Source organism: Terrapene carolina, unplaced genomic scaffold (assembly GCF_002925995.2).
Source record: "Terrapene carolina triunguis isolate 2854851 unplaced genomic scaffold, T_m_triunguis-2.0 Scaffold23, whole genome shotgun sequence".
Lineage (NCBI taxonomy): Eukaryota > Metazoa > Chordata > Testudines > Emydidae > Terrapene > Terrapene triunguis.
Genome location: NW_020664374.1, coordinates 28,103,402 through 28,125,208, shown reverse-complemented (window position 1 = coordinate 28,125,208; position 21,807 = coordinate 28,103,402). Strand labels below are relative to the sequence as shown.

General features: G+C 38.7%; 1 protein-coding gene across 1 annotated transcript in view; it reads left to right on the top strand.

Annotated features, from left to right (window-relative positions):
• Positions 1 to 21,807, top strand: part of LOC112112035 (dystrophin) — a 1,981,667-nt gene that overhangs the window by 561,098 nt on the left and 1,398,762 nt on the right. Inside the window, exon 6 of the mRNA XM_026649948.1 lies at positions 10,607 to 10,779. Coding sequence (XP_026505733.1) covers positions 10,607 to 10,779 — 173 coding nt within the window. The remainder of the gene's footprint in view (positions 1 to 10,606; positions 10,780 to 21,807) is intronic.

The window sequence follows — 21,807 nt, the reverse complement described above, 5'->3', positions numbered from 1 at the left end:
TGTTTGCATATTATCTGGGACATTAAGAATCAGCAGATTATAAAATAGGTTATGGAGCATTAATAGCAGCTTTTCTAATTTTACTGTGAGTTGTTGAAAAATCAATAGACAAAACTAATGTGGAAGAATTGTTCACCTTTTTAATAACAGAAGAAGAATGACTTTTTTGTTTTTCTTTTTCGGTTAAATACTAAAGTCATCATACATTTGCTTTTTTTTTTTAATTTTTTTTTTATACCATTGACCCACTCAATCGCAGATGTTGTTAGAACCCTGCAAAAAGCAGCTGAAGTTTTAATAACTCCTTGAGGCAGGTGTGGCACATTTAGCTCCACCCTGGACATAAGGGAGATAGGCCTTGCCCTCTAGAGAGAATGGGAATTAGTACAGAGCAGATCAAGCAAGGAGACCACAGACAGATATGCTCAGGTAGGAAGCTTAGGATGATGTTAACCATTTTTGAGATACCATTAAAGCTATATTCTAGGAAGGGCTTGATATTAGTTTAGGGTGTATGTGCTCCTTTGACAATGGGGTAGAGATTCATACTAAGTATATTTTACACACACACACACACACACACACACACACAGTTAGGGCATTTTAGCATTCTGGCAAAAGATAAGCAAGATTGTTTTTCATGTTGCAATGAGCCAATGCTGATAAGCCCCAAACACACAAAGGACAATCATCTACCATCCCCACTCACACACAAATTCACAGAAAAGGGAACAGTGGTTTTCTGCAGGAAAGGCCTTAAAATACTTCTCTTATTTGGTTTAGCTGGTGGGATTACTTATTGCTTTGAAGGCTGTAGAGTACTGTATCTGAAGCACAGGTAATGGGAGTATGAGCACTGGACCATATGTAACTGTGAAAACTTCTAGCAAAAATTTAAGCAATACATGTTTTAATGTATATAAACTACAGATAGATGTGAGTGTGCTTTTCTGCAGACTCATATACTGTCTTTTTTCTTCACATTGTTTTGAGTTATGGAAATCTTTACTGCTAGTTGTTGTTTTTTTTCCTGGCCTCTCCCATTCCCAGCATTCCTCTCATGGTGTGTGTTTATGTACAGAAAACACACTTATTAATTCCCTGGCACAATATATATGGATATCCAGCTACATGTCTGATCTTTCAGTACCTGCTTGGTGCAAATGTAGCTACTCTGCCCATCATGAAATAAGAAACAGTAACAATATCCACCAGCCTGAACTGCTGTCTGGAGCTGGACTCAGGATGTATGCTGTTGGTCCACGGTTTTTGTGCTGGGTTCTGCAGGGGTCTCATTCTTTCCCCTCAGGATATTCTGCAAGGAAGAACTGGGTCCCTGGGATTTTCTTTGTTTCTCCAAACAATAACTCTCCTTTCTCTGCAGGGAATCACTGTATCCTCCATGTTGCTCTGATTCTCTTAGCATACATAATGTAAGCTATTTGGATCAGTGGAAGTTTGCAAACTAATGTAGTGGTTTTCAGATTTATTCCTAGTACAATTCCATTGATTTCAGTAGCGTTACACCAGGGGAAAATTGTTCAATAACGTACTTAATGTGTTGTTGCATATGTGAGTTGCTCAGATTGGAACCACTATTTCATTTTCTCTGTTGACTCTGAGAAGATTAGTTTGGTTCATGTCCTTTTCACTCTGGATCTGATCCTCTTTCACTAGTGTCTTAGAATACATTCATTGTTAGGATCAACTCATTGTGCATGCTTTGGTTTCCTGGTAGGAACTAAAGATGAACTAGCATCTGTAAATTGCAATGCAATCCTATGCAAAAGCTGTGGTTTCTTGCATCAATGATGTATGGTTTGAACAACTGTCATGCTGCTTCATTTGAAAGTACCTCTTTAAAATGCCACAGAAACATGAGAGGTAAATGAAAGAGGATGATTGGGGTGGGGCTTTAAGGTACTAGCAGTCTCCAATCCTGCAAACACTTGTGCATGCACTTAACTTTACATATGTGATAGTGCAGGGGTCGGCAACCTTTCAGAAGTGGTGTGCCGAGTCTTCATTTATTCACTCTAATTTAAGGTTTCACGTGCCAGTCATACATTTTAATGTTTTTAGAATGTCTCTTTCTATAAGTCTATAATATATAACTAAACTATTGTTGTATGTAAAGTAAACAAGGTTTTAAAAATGTTTAAGAAGCTTCATTTAAAATTAAATTAAAATGCAGAGCCCCCTGGCCAGAACCCGGGCAGCGTGAGTGCCACTGAAAATCAGCTCACGTGCCGCAGGTTGCCTACTCCTGTGATAGTGCCACTGTATGCAGTAGGACTACTCATGTGTAACACTAGTATGTGTGTGTTTGTAGGATCTGAGCTGAGTTCCCATTTTCACAAAAACCTCTCAGCAAATAGGTTTGGCTCTTTCACTTTCTCTCTTCTTTCCCTTCTAAACGGGCCAGAATTTAGTTCTTTTATTTTCTCTTATCAAAGGACAGAAGGACAGATGTTACGACAATTTAAAGGAGGACTGGCAGGAAGGCATTAATGTACAGCAACAGAGTGTTGCTGGATAAGGAAACCTTGAGTAAAGCTAGCTTTTAATTTGGGCTGTTCTCCCTTTAATCAAACACCCCTGCATAAAGTTGGTGTGAGCCTGGCACCGTGGGGGCAACCTATGTCCTTTGTAGGACTGGCACAGGAAAAGCAGATTAAGAACTCTGTGGAGAAAACCTTTGTCATCTATTAGGGTTTTTTTTTTTTATTTTTTTTTTTCCAGGTCTCAGAGTGATTTATATTACTGAGAAATATGTCCCTGATCCTTTAGTTATCTAGTTATAAATATATTAAAATAATGTGTTACATTTTTATCAGGACTAAAGGGTATTTTCAGTCACCTAAGAAAGCAAAGCAGGCTGTAGTACATGCTAGTTATAAACGAAACAGGCCTTAGTTGCCTGGCAAAGCTTTCCCCGTTGCAGATTGTTCTTGTAACTAAATATCTGGAAATGTTGCAGTTTGCTATTGAAGAAAATCTCAATTAGAGAGCTAGGACTCCCCAAATTGTCTGCTAACAGGCTATACTTGGATAATGGGTGTGTTCCCCAAGAACTTGTTTTTAATTTGTTTTATTTGCAACTTAGGGAGTGGGAACTGAAAGCAGCCACAGAGGTGAAATGCTTGGCTGAAGCACAGCCTACTGACAAAATGTGTATATCATCGGTGCTGGCCTTTTAGGGGAGTCAGAGACCAGCCTATTTGTGGCAGGTTCTGCTAAGGAGCATGAACCAACCCATGTCCACCTGAGTTGTTAATTATCTAAGTGGTTGGGTGGCAATTAAGTAGCTTAATGGACACCTGGGCCTTATAGGACAGTTGAGAGAGATCAGTTTGCCAATTGGAACCACAGGGAGTGAATATGCTTCTGTGGAAGGTCCTAGTCAGTCATCAGGGAAAGCATAGTCCAGGCAAATCAGCTCAGAGTGAAGAAAGACTTTCAAAGGTACCTCAGTATTGTATGTGGTATTTCTGTCCTTTCTTGTCTTATCCTACTCTCTAGATTCTCACTAGAATTTTCTCTCAGATTATACCATACTGTTGTGGTGGTCACTTTTGGCCAAAGCTCTTTAATGTGTATGGTTCTGAATCTATTACTGCGCCTTTTTCTTTGAAGTTCCAGTCCTTTCTCAGGTTTCCCCCTTTTCCACACATTTGTGGTCACCCAGCTCTACTCCCAGTCTCAGTCCCACATTAAGTATTAAACAAAAGTAAAATAACACCTTTAATTTCTCAGCTATTTCTCTCTGGTAGAGAAAAGCTCTGTAAATAACCAAAAGGAATACTGCATATTATAAACTGTGTGCACTTTATTTATTTTATTTTTTTTTACTAATTTTAACCAACTTCCAGTTTCAGAGTGATCCCCTACCCCCCAAAAAAACAAAACAAAACCCCAACAAGCATACTTTACAGAGCTTAAACCATACAATGATTTTTTGTTAACTCTTCTGGAAAAAACAAATGGTATTCAGAAAGAGGATTTTTAAAGAGACTCATGCAGGCAACCCCTAGTCCCTGTGAGGAGAGTCTTAAAGTTGCTGGGACTGGGCATGGGCCTATGTGCATCTCATTGAACAACTGGATTAATAATCTGTATGCAACAGTACAGTTTCATGTGCACTGCACCAGTAGATATGAAATCCTAACTATTCAATTAAATCACGAGGAACTACTGGGCAACGAGAGCCTCTTATTTTGAAGGAATTCATGTATTTTTTTAACTGGCATCTCCATCCTCATGCTTCTGAGGCCACCAGGAGTTTCTTTTAGAAATTGAAGATTATGGCTATGTAAAAATAATTCCTGTAGTCTGAAATATTTTCAGGATAGCATGTGAAAAATATTTGAGTACAGTCACTGTTCCAGGTAGTTGGCAGACTGCACTGGATTGAGGAAAAAATGAAAATGTTACTTTGGTTAATAATTGTGAAAGTTAAAAAAAAAAAAAAAAAAAAAAAAAATCTTCTGGTCTGCAATTCCTTAGCTTGGTGGTCTTCATCCTACAAATATAGGCCCTGATCTTACAAATTGCTATGCATGTGAGTAGCTCTGTTGGGACTGCTCACATTTTTAAAGGTAAGAACAAAAGTAACTCATAGCTGGATCATGATTACCACAGTTCTGGATTTAACTGCGTCTCTGCTATCCTCCAGCCACTGCCTTTGTATGGGCCAGAAACCACTTTCTCTCCTTCGAAACCAGAGTTTTAGGCTTGCAGTCCCCTTGCAATTCACTGTGCTCTTATCTTAATCCAGTACCTGCTTTTCTGCTTTACTATTCACAATGATCATAGTCAGTACTATGTTCATGGTCTTGTACTTGAGAATTTAATGTTTTGGAAGTTATTTGTGAGAGTGGCCTATGTTCCCTTTTTTCCTATCCTATTCTATTCTATATACCATGTTTATCACTGTGGCTTCTGACTGCCTTCCATAGTGTATTAAGCAACATGACAAAAATCTGTCATGTGCTCATTCTCACATCCTCTCCCCAGAAGGAAAATTGCATGCAGTATTTGGTTCTGAAGTGTGTGTATGTGTATGTATATTTAGAGAGAGAGAAAGATAATCTAGATAACCTCTACACATTGCTAAATCTTTGTTAGAGAAGGCAAATCAAAGAAATGCACCTTGCACTTAGAGCAAAAGATGGTGAGGTTTGTGATGGTCCTTAGTTCCTGTGGGCAATCTTGGTGGTGGTATGAGTATATGTAGTGAAGGATAGGTAGATTTGTGTGTGGTTTGCATATTGCTGAAACTTGAGCCCGTGTCGGTCTGACCAGTTCACATAGTGGTTGTATGTAGAGCTGGGCAACCAACCAATTGTTCAGTTTGGTGGCCAAAACTGCATTTGTGTGTGTTTTTAGTTTGTCTGAAAAACTTTACTCAGCTTCAGCTGCCTCAAGATGTTGAATAGGACTGGAGAGAAAATTGATCCTTATTGGAATTCCACAAGTGGGAGGTCTAGTATGTCAGGTGCAGTTTCCCATCACTGCTTCCAGAAGGATTCAAACAATTTTAGTGCCTTACCCTAGATCCATGCTGCCTCTCTCAGATGTCCTATGGCTAACTGTGTCAAATGCTACAGAAAGGTCTAGGAAGATGAGAATGGATGTCTGCCACTGTCCACTGACAGCAGGAGATTATCATCAGTACCACTAATGTGGATTTAGTTACATGTCCAGCCCTAAATCCAGATTATACTAGATTTAGGATATTAGCTTCAATTACATGAGCTCAATGTTGACCTTTGTCTAGGTTTTCTCTGAGCTTGCTTGGGAAAGGAAATCCCTTCCGAAAACAAACTTTTTGTTTTGTTTTTATCATTATTCTTACCTCTGATGTCCTCAGTAATTTATGATTCCATTCAAACAAACACACACACAAAGTAGCATGACATAGACCCAAAATACTTTCCCTGAATCCTTGTATATAATACTTTTCTGAGAGTAGGTTTCTTTTCCCTTTTCTGTTGTTTTCCCTCAATTTCCTCTCTTCATAGTTTGTAGTCCCTTTGCATTATGTTAATCATCTACCTTAAAATCCTCCTTATAGTCTTATGTCTATATATGGCCATGAAGAACTATGGTGTAATATAAACAATATTGCTATTTGCATTTAGTCATATAAGATTGATCACAGCAATCGAGAGGCAGAGAGGTGAGACTCTTAACCACTTTGCTTCAAATGAGTTGGGTGATTTGAAGACTGAGTTATTTCAACTGTCAATGACTTAATTTTTCTTTTGGGATGCCTTAAACAATTTTTTTTCTTGGCCACCTAGATCTTCTCTTGCTGTGATGTATTAAAAAAAATTATGCAGGCTAATTAAGATAGTGTATATATATCCTCCATATGTTAATAGGATGAAAAATCCCTGTAAGTGGTGGTGTGATTCTAAGGAAGATATCGGATTGTAGAATCCTGAATGCAAATAAGATATGATTATCAAATAAAATGCAAGATGTATGTGCTAATATAAACTAGTGAATAAAAATATATATTTCTGGATTAATTCAGAGCCCCTGCTCGTTTTGCCAGGAATAGTATTGTACATGCATTTTAAAGCTGGAATCCACACATGAACAATTGAAAGGGCATTTTTTCCTGTTTTGTTTTTGTTTTGTTTTTTTTACCTCATGGATTAAAGGGTAAAACAATATGAATCTTTTCATAGAGGTGCAGATCTTCTGACCTGAAGGAGACCAATGTCTTGTCTAGTCTTTCTGAAATATACAAATCCACGCTGTTGTGGTGCCAGCCCACAGTGTGGTTGTGACATTCTCCAGGGTACAATCTGGACTGTTGAACACCGTGTCCCCTCAAATCTCTGAACTGGGGTGCCTTTTACACTGCTTTGCTGTAAGAACATCAACTCCTAGCCTATTCAGACAGTGCCTCTGACTTGTAAAATAGTTGGGAGTGATTTTGTATGAATGTTCTGCCAGCCATTCATGAACTACATACAGGGCAACACCACAAAATTCTCAGTCCCAGCCTTGTCCCCCTGAAATGTGCATCTGGGACTGCCCAGCCGTGTACTGGACAATGCACGCTCATAGGAAGTCCATCATTTCATCAAAGTTAAATGCACCAGCCTTGTTATACCAAATGGAGTTTCCCACATACTTCAGTTCAAACACACTGTTTAAGATAAAACAATACTGTAAGTTTAACTACAGAAAGAAAGGAAAGATTTCAAGAGACTAAAAGTAATGAGGCATAAAAGTCAGGTTTGGTTACAAAAGTAATAAAAAGATAAAGCATTGACAAGCATTGAAGTGACCTTAAAAGCAAAAGATTTTTCTCACCATAAGCTTACAGCAGTCTGTACTGTCCCAGCTAGGACTCTTCCCCTGCCCCAGTTCAGTTCTTTAAGAGATAAGAGATGATGATGTCATGAGCGAGATGAAGGTGGTCAAGTGTTTTTCTCCCCTCTTTATAATTCAGTTTCTTGTGCTAGAAACATCCTTGCTTAGTCATGGTGCAAACTGTCTCTTGTGGGTGTCATTATGATGAAATGTAAATTTCTTTTTCATGCCTCCCCTCTGCCAGAGAATGGCCACTTAACTAAATGATAGCCCACTTGACTTTGTTGATATCTGACTTTGTATCTGAAAAACAGGTTTGGGCCTGCCATTCTAACTTTGGAACATGTTACAGCAGTGTTATACAGTAGAATCTTATAACTTTACATATGTTGCCACACACATTTTACCAGGGCAATAATTTTCAGCAGATTGAGTTTTCAAATGATACTTCACAAGGCATACTTTGTACAATATTTATCATAGTCTTTTAAAAGTAGTGACCATAATGGCAGAGATTGTCACAGTGGCGTGCCAAAACAATACCTAAAAGCTCACAAGATCCAGGCACAGGTATAAATCAGATTAAAAAGCACAAGACTGATTTTTCTGTTGCCCTGCACCTTGCGTAACCATTTACAGCAGTGCAGGGTGAGTGTTGCCATTCACATTTGATCTACTAGTATAATCAACTACCCAAGCTGCAAGGCCACATAGAATCTGGCCCAAGGATTTTAGAGATTAGTTTAAACGGACATCTCAAGATTATATTGTATACAAATGAGCTCTACTTAATTCCATTCACTTTATTTTAGAATTATCAAAGGTAACGTAAGTGGTACCTGTAATCACTGGCACAGTAACTTTAATCAGCAAAAAGAACGCTGCCAAATGGGGTGGCTTAAAATGATTCAATGTTTAAAAACTTGCTCAGAAGTCAATGGGAGTTTTGCCACTGTCTGCAACAGAGCCTGATTTCACTTTAGGTATGTACATACCATGATACTAAAGTTCACATCTTCCTGTGGTGCCCAAACCAACATCATACCTGATTCAATATGAATGTTGTGTTGTATCAGTATAAGGACACCTTGAAATATGTGTAAGCATCTTGTTAAGCAACAATAAGAATTTCAAAGTTACAATTTAGACTCACATTTGACCTTATTACGGAGTTAATCTTGTTTTATTCAGCAGCAGTCAGACTGAACTTTAAGTAATAGCCAATCGACCCTTTTGCATGTGGCTGCTTTTGCAACATTTCATCTTTTATGGCAGAGTGAATCTGATGTTCTCTGTGTTGTCAATACAAAATTGCACTTAGTTAACTAAAGGTGTGATGTTTTAATCTGTTTAGTTAAACTGGTGCAACTTTGTGTATGGACACTCTTAAATCAATTTAAACCTGGCTTATATTTATTTAGTTTACTATAAAATTACAAGACAACCTAACCAGTAAAAGATGTTTTAAATTGATGTCCACATGAGTTTTCACTGGTTTAACGCAAGCAGTTTAATTAAATTGTTACAAATTTTTCTGTAAACTGTCTGATTAGGGAAAAAATGCTCATCACGTGTGATGTGCACTCCTCAGGCAGCATGTATTCCAGAGGCATGGAAAAATGAGTAGCTTCACTCAGAAATTCATGTTTTCCTCTGAGCTCTGCATGTTCCCATTGCATAAAACATGTAAGAACAAATCTTGCCTGTTTTAGTAACAAATCTGGATATGTTTCGTTACCTTATCTGTTATCTCTTTGTTCCTGCTGTCCCTCACATTCACTGGCTCCTTTCTCCAGGTGAAAAATATTAGAACCTTATCACAAAAGTTTCCTACTTCTAAATAGTGCTTAGTCCTTCTACATTAATTGCACCTTTTCCTCTAATTCATCTTTACTAAATTCACATGCATCAGCATAAACAATACATACCAGTAATATCAATTGTACAAGTCATTTTACAGAGATGTAGCACATAGAATTGTCTGTTTTAGTTGAAATTTTTAAAAAACATTTTAACTGATAATTAACTTGGAAAAGAAATGTTAAGTTTGTTAAAGGAAATGTGATATCTTGCAGATAAATTGAGTCCAGACTGAAGCATGTCAGGGGAAGAATTATAAAATAGCACCTGATACGTTTGTACAGAATTACTGTAGAACTTTTGAGGCTTTAGTTAATTAGCATGTTTATGAAATGCTAACTATTGGATGTTACTTACATTTTTTACTCCCCAAAATTGAGGCAGATTCATGTTGGAGGTGACCATGCATGCTAAATGCTTCAAATCTAAAAATTACTCTTCAGTGGATATTTCTTGATGAAGAGTACAGAATGAAACAATACGTGGATAATTGGACAAGTTATAAATGTCCAGTTTGGATATTTAGTCCTTTATCCTAGAAGATATTTAATACTGGTTGGAAACATAGTAGAATAGAGACTACGTTGATTTAAAAACAAAATCAAAACCGTCCTTTAAGACAGCATAAACCCAATGTTAGGCACTGCTTAATAGAAGTTACGGTTAAGGTCACTAGTAATGAATGTGGCTAGGAAATGCATAAGTGTTCTCAGCTTGAAAACCTATCAGACAGAGTGTTGTCCTTTGGGAAGCTCTCAGAATTGTCATCACAGTGAAATAACAGTGGGAGGCCTGCATATCTGTCCCTCTGATCAGAGTGGAACATGATTAGCAATTCATAATTAATCTACTTAAACTCACTCATGAAAACAAAACCTGTACAATACTGCTTAAATGGACATGTTCTGTCTTTTTATTTGTGTGTGCATGTATATTTCTTAAGTATACCTTTTATATTCTAGTGGAAGGTACTGCTCTGTACCTAGAGGACACACTTGGCTCTCATTCATGCACCCCATTGATTTACCTACCTTTGTACTTATCCTATTAAGTAAGAAAATTGTTTAAGAAAAAACGCATTTCAAATAAACTCTCTCCCTGGATGATTCCCATGCAAAGCATACTCCCAAAATGTACATTTTTATATCCAGTAACCAGACTTTTAGTTGTCGTAGTGGTGAATATATTGAATACACAGCAAAGAAGACAGGTCAAAACTGGTCACTTTAGCAAAGTCAGGCTTCCCTGCTCCTTTTATACAATGGTGTCAATTATAACTCATTTATTTATGAGACCCCATTCGTTATCACTTTAAGCTAAAGGATAAGAGAATTGGTGCTTATTTGGGTCAGGAAAAGCATTTGCTTTGAATAAATAAGTTCAGCCATTGATGAAATTCTGTCTTCTAATGCAGGTCAAAGATGTAATGAAAAACATCATGGCTGGGTTGCAACAGACAAACAGTGAAAAGATCTTACTGAGCTGGGTCCGCCAGTCAACTCGCAATTACCCGCAGGTCAATGTTATCAATTTCACCACTAGCTGGTCTGATGGATTGGCTTTCAACGCTCTCATCCACAGTCACAGGTAGGAAAACCAGAGTGTATCATTTTAGCAAATAGATTAAAGTTGATTGCAAAACATTGGTTTTAAAACAACGGCTTATTTTGTGCAGAATTAAACTGTTGTTGCATTAAAGGTAAACTTTCAAAATGAATGACACTTTACGTATCAGGAAATGGGGCTCTCAGAAGCTACTGTCTGCTTGTCTACATGTGTACTGTCAACTCTGCTGAAATTAACCCCTTGTAATCATATTGCACAAAACAGTCGGGCAAACACTGTATAAAACAGTCATGAAATATTTATTACAGGCAGCCTCCACATTCTTCATAGTAAGTTTTGTTCCTCTCCCTTCCCTACCCATTCTCCCCACACACTTTTTCCCCCTATACTGCAGTCACTATGCTTGGTAAATTTTGGGAAAAGTTGAACTTTCAGTGGTCACAGACAGCCATTGCAGTGTAAATCAATGATCTGCTACTCAGTTAACTTATCCTTGTAAACGGCTTCCTCCAGACCAGTAAAAACAATGGCAAACTTGGGCTCATCCTTCTACCATTCCATTTATCAAAGTGAAGTGTAAACTTCAAAATCTAAATAGAGCCATTTAAAAAATTTACTTAAGGCAATGAAACCTTTACACTGCTCCATATAATACGTTCCGCCCATTTTATAGACATGATAGAGTGTGGTGTAAAGATGGTTTGGCTATTTTCTTGAGATCATCTTTAGAACTCATTTGTGCCTTTGCCATCCATAAATAATGTGGCCAGCTCAGATTCATACCTTTACGCTGACCCCTTTGGGTATTCTGTGCACGCGTGCTCTCTTGTGCGTGCACATATTATTGTATTTTAAAATCATTAGTTAGCCTTCGTACAGTACCAGGGGATACTTTTGGATGAAAGTTAATATAAGAAGGCTACATAATTATTTGAGGGCAGGAAATAATGTTTTGTACTTCTAAAACACCAGCTATCTGAGTATCTCCAAGAAATTAATATTGAAGGCTTACTTAAGTTTCGCAACTCCCCTGTATTGTGATCCCGGTGTCACAGATAGAGAAATGAGTATACCAAGATAAATGCTTATCCAATATTAAACATGAAGTTTTGGAACAAGGACTTGCATCTCTAGCCTCCCACCACATCATGTTTACTCCCTATAATTAGACTTTAGGAAGTTATAAATTAAAGCAATATTAACAAGTTTGTAATGTAACTTTTAGGAAGTTACAGTTAGTTTTGTTTTTTACATTTACATGCTGTAGTTTGCAATATAATTGTGATATTTTTCTGTCCTGTGAAATTGAACTTTACTGAACTGCAAATGATTATACACGCCCAGTGGTCCACAAGCCCACTGCAGAAGAACATGGACTTGTGTTCCAGTCTATGGCTGGAGTAGCAGCTGTAGTGAATGGGCAGAAAGGCTGTGTGGTAGTACAGCACTCTGGCCCTAGGAGTGACAGTAATTTCACTTCATCATGCTTCTTCAGCATAGAGCTGAAGTGGTTGGTCTCTATATAGGTGGAGTGAATTTTGAGGTGAAATAAACTTCACCTTCATAAAGCCCAGACACATCTGGAACTAGCACAAACAAAAGACGTTATCAGCAAGTCATTTAGCTCTAAACTGAAGATAGTTAACTATTTTCCCCCAACTTAATAAAAAAAGCTTTTTGGAGGACTAGATTTCTCTCACCAGCTCTTGAACACTTGGGGGACAGGGAAAATGAGACAGACACATTAAGTTGCTGCAGTTATATTTGGAGAGGAGTCAGGGTCTAGAACTCAGGATGGAGTTCTTTGGCTACTAGATCGTGTTGCTTCTGTAACAAATTCTTGGTGTGATCGTTTTATTTTAAAGCTAAATTGTAGGTTGCTTTAAAAGTGGTAAGAACTGGAAGAAAATTTAATGTTGAAATGGTGCTCTGTCTACTATGGGGACAGGAGGGGTGAGTTGTCATGTCACCCATTAATAGCCAACTCTGTGCTATTGCATAATAGCAGCAGGCGTTAGCTGACAGCTTTGTTAGACAGATACTGTTTTTAATTATACACCTAGCAGCATCAGCACAGTAGGACTTAACTTGTTATTTAGGCACTTGAGGTAGGCAATAGTGAACCTTAGGCCTTGTCTGTGAGAAGTTAGCACCATCTAGCAACCAACACAATCCAGCATTAATCTGACTGCACTGCAGCAGAAGTGTAGGCACAGTCATCATTGCCATAAGTCTGCAGACCTGATGTGTTTTCCTTTGTTTGCCTTTTGTTTATCTTTAAACAGGCAAATGTGGAAAAATAGCAGAGAAGCAGCAGAGGAAAATCTGGAAGTCTGGCAATGAGAAGAAATGGTGGTGGGAGATATTCCAAGAACTTGTTTTATAAGATTTTCTTCTCCTATTTCTATTATAAAACTAAAGAGAGTGTTGCTACAAACTTCTTTCTAGGGGAAAATGCACCCACAGTAGGCTCATCATCTATGCCTGCCTTTGACACTGGCTTTGGACAAACTGTACTATTCGCCGCCTTAGCCAGTAACCACTATTCTTTCTAGCCATTTTATCTCTAAATGTCATCTTTCTGGTCGTCGCTTACAGTCACTCTCACCCGATCCTTTGCTCTGTTGCTTTGGACTCTTGCAATTTGTGACGCTACCCCGAACCATAACTGGCCCTTGGTGTTTTGCCCTGGAGCATCTCCATTGGGTGATACTGCTGATGCAGAGCACACAGTCAATCCCCTGACACTCTCAACCACTCTCATTCAATATTCTAAAGGACCAGTTTAGCAACTGTCAAAAGAGAGCCCACACCAAGAATGTTTATCTCCTGTCTAAGTGAAAAGGCCATCAGCACTGCAGTTTGCTCTAGGTGTAGATGAGCTGTCAGAGGGATGTTGGATCTCAACCATTGTTCCTTCTATTGTTTTTGTACATTCTGTGTGTGGAATAACAGGCTGACAGAGTATGAGTTTAACACTTGTGAGTGAAGCCTCTTCATCCTCCCCATACACACGAACTTGTGTCCATTCTCTTCCCTGAAATTCAGTCCAGCTATTGTCATTTGCTCTCCATTCCGCTTTTCCCCTTCATTTGTCTCATTCACCTTCTCCCATCTCTCCATCCTTTTCCATCTTATTCAGGATTCTCCATCCCATTGCTCCCCCCCCACCCCGCTCATCCCATTGTCTTTCTCCCCACTGCCTTATTCCATTTCTCTCTCCCTTTTATACCTCATCAGGCCCATCCTGTTTTTTTATCCTCCACTAGTTTATCCCATTCTTTCTCTTCCTAACCTGCTGTCTGCCACCCTTCTCTTTTCCCATCCCCTCTCTCCTGGCTTTTCCTTTCCCTTTCTCTCTCTACTCTCCCACTGGACCTATCCCCTTCTCTGTTTCTCTTTCAGACCCCATTAGTAAACAAGCGTCTGTGGCCCAGACGTTCAAAAAAGTGAATGTTATCTTGTCCATAGGGAATAATGTTCAGTGGAAGCACCTACTGCATATACTGAATCCATTCATGTGGAAAATTACCTAGATGCGTAAGCATGCAAACATATCTTTGTAGTGCCTGATTCCAGAGATTATGCAGATAGCTGCAATCTGGCAGTTAAACATGCCATTTTTCACTTCAAGTGGTAGGGGTGCCTGCTTTTTCCTGTAGAAGGTTGTCTTCAGTTCAAGCCTCACTATTGACAGTACTGACTGATTGCATATTCAGGCATGGATTTGTTACACATACATAGGGCCTCACCAAATTTATGGTTGTAGGATTTTAAAAATCATCAATTTTATTAATTCAGATATTGAAATCTGAAACTTCAATCTTGTAACTGTAGGGGTCCTGACACAAAAGGGGATAGTGTGTAGAGGGGTGTCACAAGGTTATTGTAGGGTGGTCATGGTATTGTCACCCTTACTTCTGTGCTGCTGCTGGTGGCGGTGCTGCCTTCCGAGCTGGGCAGCCAGAAAACAGCAGTTGCTGGCTAGGAGCCCAGCTCGGAGGGCAGCACCACTGCCAGCAGCAGCAGCACAGATGCAAGGATGGTATGGTATAGTATTGCTACCCTTACTTCTGTGCTGTTGCCTTCAGAGCTGAGCCTCGGCCAGCAGCCACCACTGTCCAGCCACCCAGCTCTGAAGGCAGTGCAGAAGTAAGGGTGGCAATACCACAATGTCCCAAAATAACCTTGCAATACCTCTGCAACCCCCTTTTGGGTCAGGACCCCCAGTTTGAGAAATGCTGGTCTCCCTGTGAAATCTGTATAGTATAGGGTAAAAGTACACAAAAGACCAGATTTCACGGTCTGTGACATGTTTTTCATGGCTGTGAATTTGGTAGGGCCCTACGCATACATATGCACATAAGCTTTTCCTGCTTGAAAACTTCTGAGCACCAATCAAGTACTAACCATTCAGCAAACCATGAATCTGCTGTGTTGTTCCTTATATTAATGTGAATAAACAATCATCACATGAAAATGCCCTTTGATGCCTATTCCTTAGAGGTGGAGCAGAGGTGATCAGGAGAGAGACTGAGCAAATGACGGAAACAGGATGGTGATTAACTTAAACAGAGTGGCCAATGTGGGTCTAGTTTTTTTGCAAACCAATAGTACTGCCCCAATCCTATCCTTTGCACAAAGGTGGAGAAACAACAAGCAAAGAAAAAGAAGACATTCCATAATGCCCAACATAGTTCAGGAACTTAAACCTTGGGAATTTTTACTGCAAGAATTTTTTTTATTACAAGCTTTCATATAAATCCCCATTGACATTAATGGGAATTAGGCATACATATTGTTACTGAAGTGCCACATTTTAAAACTGTCTTCTTTCACTTGCCTCTCATAATATTATTTTTATGGAACAGTATTAAGAATGGTTTTCTGAATACAAAAGTAATCCATTAAGAATATTTGACAGGTACTGTCTGATTACTTCTATAGCGCATGCAAGGTAGCCTATTCTATTTCTATTGATATTTTCCCTTTAAAAGTAGGGTCACCAGATATCCCGATTTTTATAGGAACAGTCCTGATTTTTGGGTCTTTTTCTTATATAGGCTCCTATTACCCCCACATCCCCATCCTGATTTTTCACACTTGCTGTCTGGTCACCCTATTTAAAAGCATCATCATATTTCTTCAAAACAAGAAAAAAGTTCTAAAACATACTACAGGATCTTGTTTTGTATTCCACCAGTGCTGAGATGTTCAGCTGAGTTTTCATATTTTTAAATTGTAATTCAACAATAGATTTAACATTCAATGCATCACATACAGTTTGCAGAAAGGTTTTAGAAATATCATTTTACTGTGATTTCAATTATATAATTTTTTTGAAAAGTTCTTTTTATAATACCAAGTAGATCTTGCAAATCAGTTTGAAAGGATTAGACATACCTTTAAAATATATGCAAGTATACATTACACAATATACACTTTCTGTATAATAATGAGTGCATTATTGATTTATACTTTCAGCAGTTTTCAGGCTCAGCCCCACTTTCTGTTACATGATCATTGGGCAACAGTTATGTCCATATATTTTGTTAGTGTTTTTTTTTTTTTCCCCCTCTGAATACAAAGTAAGGTGACATGTGCTTCACTGGTTACAGCAGAAGATTGGGGAGGACTCCCAAGTTCTATTCTTGCTTCTGCAGTGCCACTAACATGCCGTATCATTTGAAGCTAGTCATGCCTATTCAATCTGTTGTCTTGAAGCCTTGTTTCACCCATTACCAGAGCATTTGATGCCTTTCTCTGTGCCTCATTTCAGTTGCCTATTGAATGGGTAAATACTTATCTCAAACAGATATTGCTAGGCTAAATTATTATTGGTAAAACTCACTGAGATCCTTGCATGAGAGGTTCGGGGGGTTATTTTAGTGGCTGGATAGTTCTCCATTCCTCGATGTTCTGGGTCCTGGCACAGATCCTTTGTAATGTCCGTATACCCTGATCTCTATTCTGTTTATAAAAGTTTGATATTTTAGGGACCTTCCATATTTTAGTCTCTCGTAGACACACAAACCACCTTTGCTCCCACTATCAGAAGCAACAACAGGAAAGGTGAAAAAGCAAGAAGTTAAAGAACCCTTGCAAAATTGCCCTGAAAATATATCAGCCCTGGCACAAATTCTACTTGTCCACCATCTGATATGCTTGATTATAAAATAACTACATTTATTAATACACTTCAAAAAATGTAGTACTCTTAGAGAATTTGGTAAAGCCATCCCTTATCTGGCAGCCATGCCATGCAGCTTATCTAATGTTTTCTCTGCCACATAGAACTTTTAAAAGATGCAGAGAGCTGTGTGGTACATATCAGAATGAGATTGGTGGGTGGGAATATTGACTCCCTCTTGCTGGAGATGGAAGAAGTGAGACACCTCTATGAGCAGCTGAATGCATATAGTACATCCAAAGGCTACTATGCTCAGTGGAGTGGCCATCCCTGACCAACTCTCCAGTCCCTCATGTAATCTCTTACTTTCCTCTTTTCTTTTTCTTTTTCTTTTTTTAAATTGAATTGTTACCCTGCTCTCTGCTCAGCAGATGTTTCTCATATACCCTATTTTCTGGTTATTTTAAAGAGGCTTTTTGGAGTAGAGGTCACCAGGTGTATAATCTCCTTCTTTCTACTGACACTTTGTTTGTGCTTAACAGGCTATTGCACGGTTTCTCTTCTTTGAATCCTGAGAGATTTTATTTTCAGGGTACATACCCTTGTGTAGCATTGGCATATGTGTTATCCTAAAGCGTAGGTTTAATGCATAAAAGGCTAAATTCTAAAAGATATGATTTCCTGAACAAAATGGTTTGTTTGATATCAAACACAGCAGTAGACAACCATGCTTAAGAGGCACAATCTGCTTCGACATACAAGTTAACAGTAAATATAAGGGATTTTATGGTTGTAATTGTCCTAGGAACCCTTTCCTCACCCCTTAAAATTCAAGGCTACAGAATAGTCTGCTTGCTCAGTACAGTAATGTTTTCTTCTTTCCTAGATTCCAAGGCCAGGAGGGATCATTCTGATCCTTGCTCTGACTTCCTGTGTAACACAGGCCATAGAAATTCATAGAGCATACGTTTTAGGGAAGAAAAATCATCCAATCCTGATTTAAAAATTGTCAGAGGTAGAGAATCCCCTACAACTCTTGATAATGTGTTCCAATGGTTATTTACTCTCCTGCATAAATTTTTAACGCTTATTTCCAGTCTGAATTTGTCTAGCTTCATCTTCCAGCCGTTGGATCATGTTATATCTTTTGTTGCTAGATTGAAGAGCCCATAGTTAAATATTTATTTTCCGTGTAGATATTTACAGACTGTAATCAAGTCACCCTTTAACCTTCTCTTTAAAATAACTAGATGGAGCTCTTTGAATCTATCGCTATAAGGCAATATTCTAATCCTTTATTGTTTGCACAAGCTTGGTCTCTTTCATCAACAAAAGTTGATCCCATGAAAGGTATTTCCTCACTCACCTTGTTTTTCTAATCCTTTAATCACTCTCCTGGCTCTTCTCTGAACTCTCTCCAGTTTATCAACATCCTTCTTGAATTGTGAGCACTGAAAATGGACACATTACTGCAGAAGCAGTCACCAAATGCAGAGGTAAAATAACCTCTCTCTTCCTACTTGAGATTTCCCTGTTTACACATCCCAGGATGGCATTAGTCTTTCTTTGCCAGAGCATCACATTGGGAGCTCATGTTCAGCTCTTACTAATTCATCTTCTCTCACTCCCACAGTGAGACTCCAGGAGAGCTGAGTTTTTATCCCTTCGGCCAGGTTTCCCCTAATGGCTTTTAAAGGACTATCTGCCTTTTATAGTATATCCCTAGTCCCAAACTTGCCCTGGCCCTGTGACTATTTTTAATTAGGAAGTTCAGTGAAAACAAGTGGCATTCATTAGCTTCCTGCACATCTGCTTCTTTAAAATGCCTGAACTCAGGCCAGGCAAATGCCTTAGAAAGCAGCAGTTCACTGCAGCTGCCTCTGCTTCTTGGGGACAGAGAGGAGAAGAGGAGTACTACATGTTAAAAAAGCTGTACAGTGCAGACTAGAAATGAACTGGGGAGTGAGGTTTGCTTTCAGGAAGCTAAACAGAAAGCTGAAGTAAAGCCAATAGAAAACTGTAGTAGTGTGAACGTGTTTTTTATTCTCACAAGTCACTTTGGCAACCCAAAAATTTCTTCCTAATTTGTTTGAACTGCTATGGAACTGAAGATATCCTATTTATTTCCCCCTCACCAAATGATACCATACTTAGAGACCTGGCATCAGTGTGCCTGAAGAGACCCGGGCTAAACAGTCAGCCAGCAATAGATTTCCCTTTGCAGACAGGATCAGAATGACATTGAAAACCCAGCCATTCAGTTAAGAGAACAAAAATGTGTTCAGCAGAATCTCAGTGTTACGAACGCCTTGGGAATGGAGGTTGTTTGTAACTCTGAAATGTTCGTAACTCTGAGAAAAATGTTATGGTGGTTCTTTTTAAAAGCGTGCTGAACATTGCCTTAATACAGCCTTGAAAGTTTACTGTGCAGAAGCACAGAAACTGTTTCCTTACCTTGTCAAATCTTTTTTTAAAAAACTTCCCTATATTGTCTGAGTAGTTATGTATAACACAGTACTGAACTGTTTTTGGGTTTTTTTATGTGTTTGGTTTTTTGGGGGGTGGGTGGGGGTGTCTCTGCTGCCACCTGATTATATACTCCCGGTTCCAAATGAGGTGTGTGGTTGACTGATCAATTTGCAACTCTGGTGTTTATAACTCTGAGGTTCTACGGTATTGTGTGTATAGGAGCTTCTGCCCACCCAACAGGAAGACTCAGTTTGTACTGGTGAACATTTTATTTTAATCTATTCCCGTATGGAAGAATCTTATTGATTGCACAAGCGTGTCTCCAGTGTATAAAGAGGCCAAAAGTGGAAGAGCCAAAATCTTTCTCTGATCCCTATCCCTTGTTGCTTGTTTTTTCTTTTAGTCCCTATTTCCATCAGTGATGTTTACTCCTATTTGTTCATTATTTGGAATTAATTTTAAGCCCTCCCCCCCTCCCGACAAACCTGGAATAGGGGTGTTACTGTGAGAGAGAAAAAATCTAGATGTCCAAGATAAATGCAGAAGCTGAATGTATCTTGAAAATGTCTATTAGTGTGATTTGTATGAGATGTTTGACTGACTTGGAAAAAAGTTACATTAGGGAAAAATGATAGCTACTGGGAAGTGAACATCTACTTTGTTTACTCCTCTCATACCTTGCTGCTTTGGGTATTTTTGCAGTTGGCTTTATCCCTGGCTTTGATTTCCCTCTGAATGTAATGGCTGGGTTTTCTTGTCACACTTTCAGTGAATAATACTGTACTGTCTGATATCATCTGCTTCCTGCCACAGTTTATGTAACTGAATAGTATCTAACCAAATTGTCATTCTGATTCCCTTGTATATGTAATATTTTGCAGAACCTGAATTTTGTTTGTTTGCATGAGAAGCTACAGATGCTAGCACTGCAAAATATCTTCATAGTAAATGTAATTGTTTTGGCTTCTACTATTTGAAATTTCTCTTTATCTGCTTTGGCTCTTGATAACCCTAAGACATCATTACTGTGACTGAGCAGTGTGTGTTGCTGCAGGACCTTGGATCAGGTTGATCCTTTGGGTCAGATACACTCCCATGTCCAGAAATGGGTCTGTCAGTGAGTCAGTTATGGCTCCCTATTACTGTGCACTACTCGAGCCCTGGAGCAAATTAGGGTAGCCTGGGGCCTGCTTTAAATTTTGTCACCCACATTTGGTCCCATAGGAACCAAACCACAGCTTGGGGATAGTTGGAGCTCATCACAATCCAACCACTCCTGATGCCCCCAATGTGTCTCTGTTCTGGGGTCTGTGGAAAGGGAGGTGTTGGTGAGCTCTGACAGCTTCTTGGCTGCTGGTACTTCCTCTGTGCCAGAGATAATTGGAGAAGGGCTCTTATGAGGTGGTAACAGCTGAGCAGCACATAGGGAGTGGATCAAAGTTGAGAATTTTTGCTTTTTAAAAAAAAAAAAAAAAAGCACGAAGAAATAACTACCAGTCTCCTCCTGAAGGTAAGAACTCTTCTCCATTTAACTTAGTATTTTAAGCTTAAATTAATAGTTGTTAGTGGCACCACTATATTTTTTTTATTGTAGTGAGTTGAATAAGTTATTTGCCATACACCGACTTTTTTTTTTTTAAACCTCTTATTTAACCTCGGTCTCTGGGGATTGTGCTTGGCAGCATCAGCCATTGAATATAGACCATGAGCTGTCTAAAAAAGACATCATACTGAAAAGATGACATTTGAAATTGTCATTCATATTCTACTGCTGGGGCCACTCTGTTTTGACAAAGGGAAAAAAAGTGAAAGTTTAGATATTGTTGAAGTAGGAGGAACTCTTTTGAAGGTTAACCTTACCTTCAATTTTTGTTTTTAAGCTTCATGTTTGTGAATGGGACTCACATTTTGCAGTGTCAAGCTGATGGTTCTTTGTAAGGTCCGATTACATTAGAATAAGGTGATCCCCTCTCTCTCTGTCATTATGTTCTACTGTTACAGAGTGAAGATACTTTAAAAAAAAAAATACAAGTCTCTTACCCCCTAATAAAATCATCATCCAGTCAATGATCTATTTTAAATTCTTATTCCAACCCTCTGGTACTCAGAGGTACTCTTTTTCTAAAGTACTGCATATGTATCAAATAAAAAGAATAGCTGTAGATGCATGCCAATTATGCAGTTAGTTTAGAAGATGAACATGGAAATGTAACTGGAGTCCTATACTGTGTCATTCTCCAGTACATGGTCCTTTCTGCAACTCTTGAGTTATACGAATTGATTTATGGTACAAGTCTTTCTGAAACATTCAAAAACGACCCTTTTATCCTCCTGGTGTCTTATGACAATTCTTCCTGACAGAAGACAGAGTGCCAGTGTCTTGGTTTACATGGGTCCATCATATTCAAAATCTCCTGACACCCATGATTCAGGAGATGGATGAAACTGTA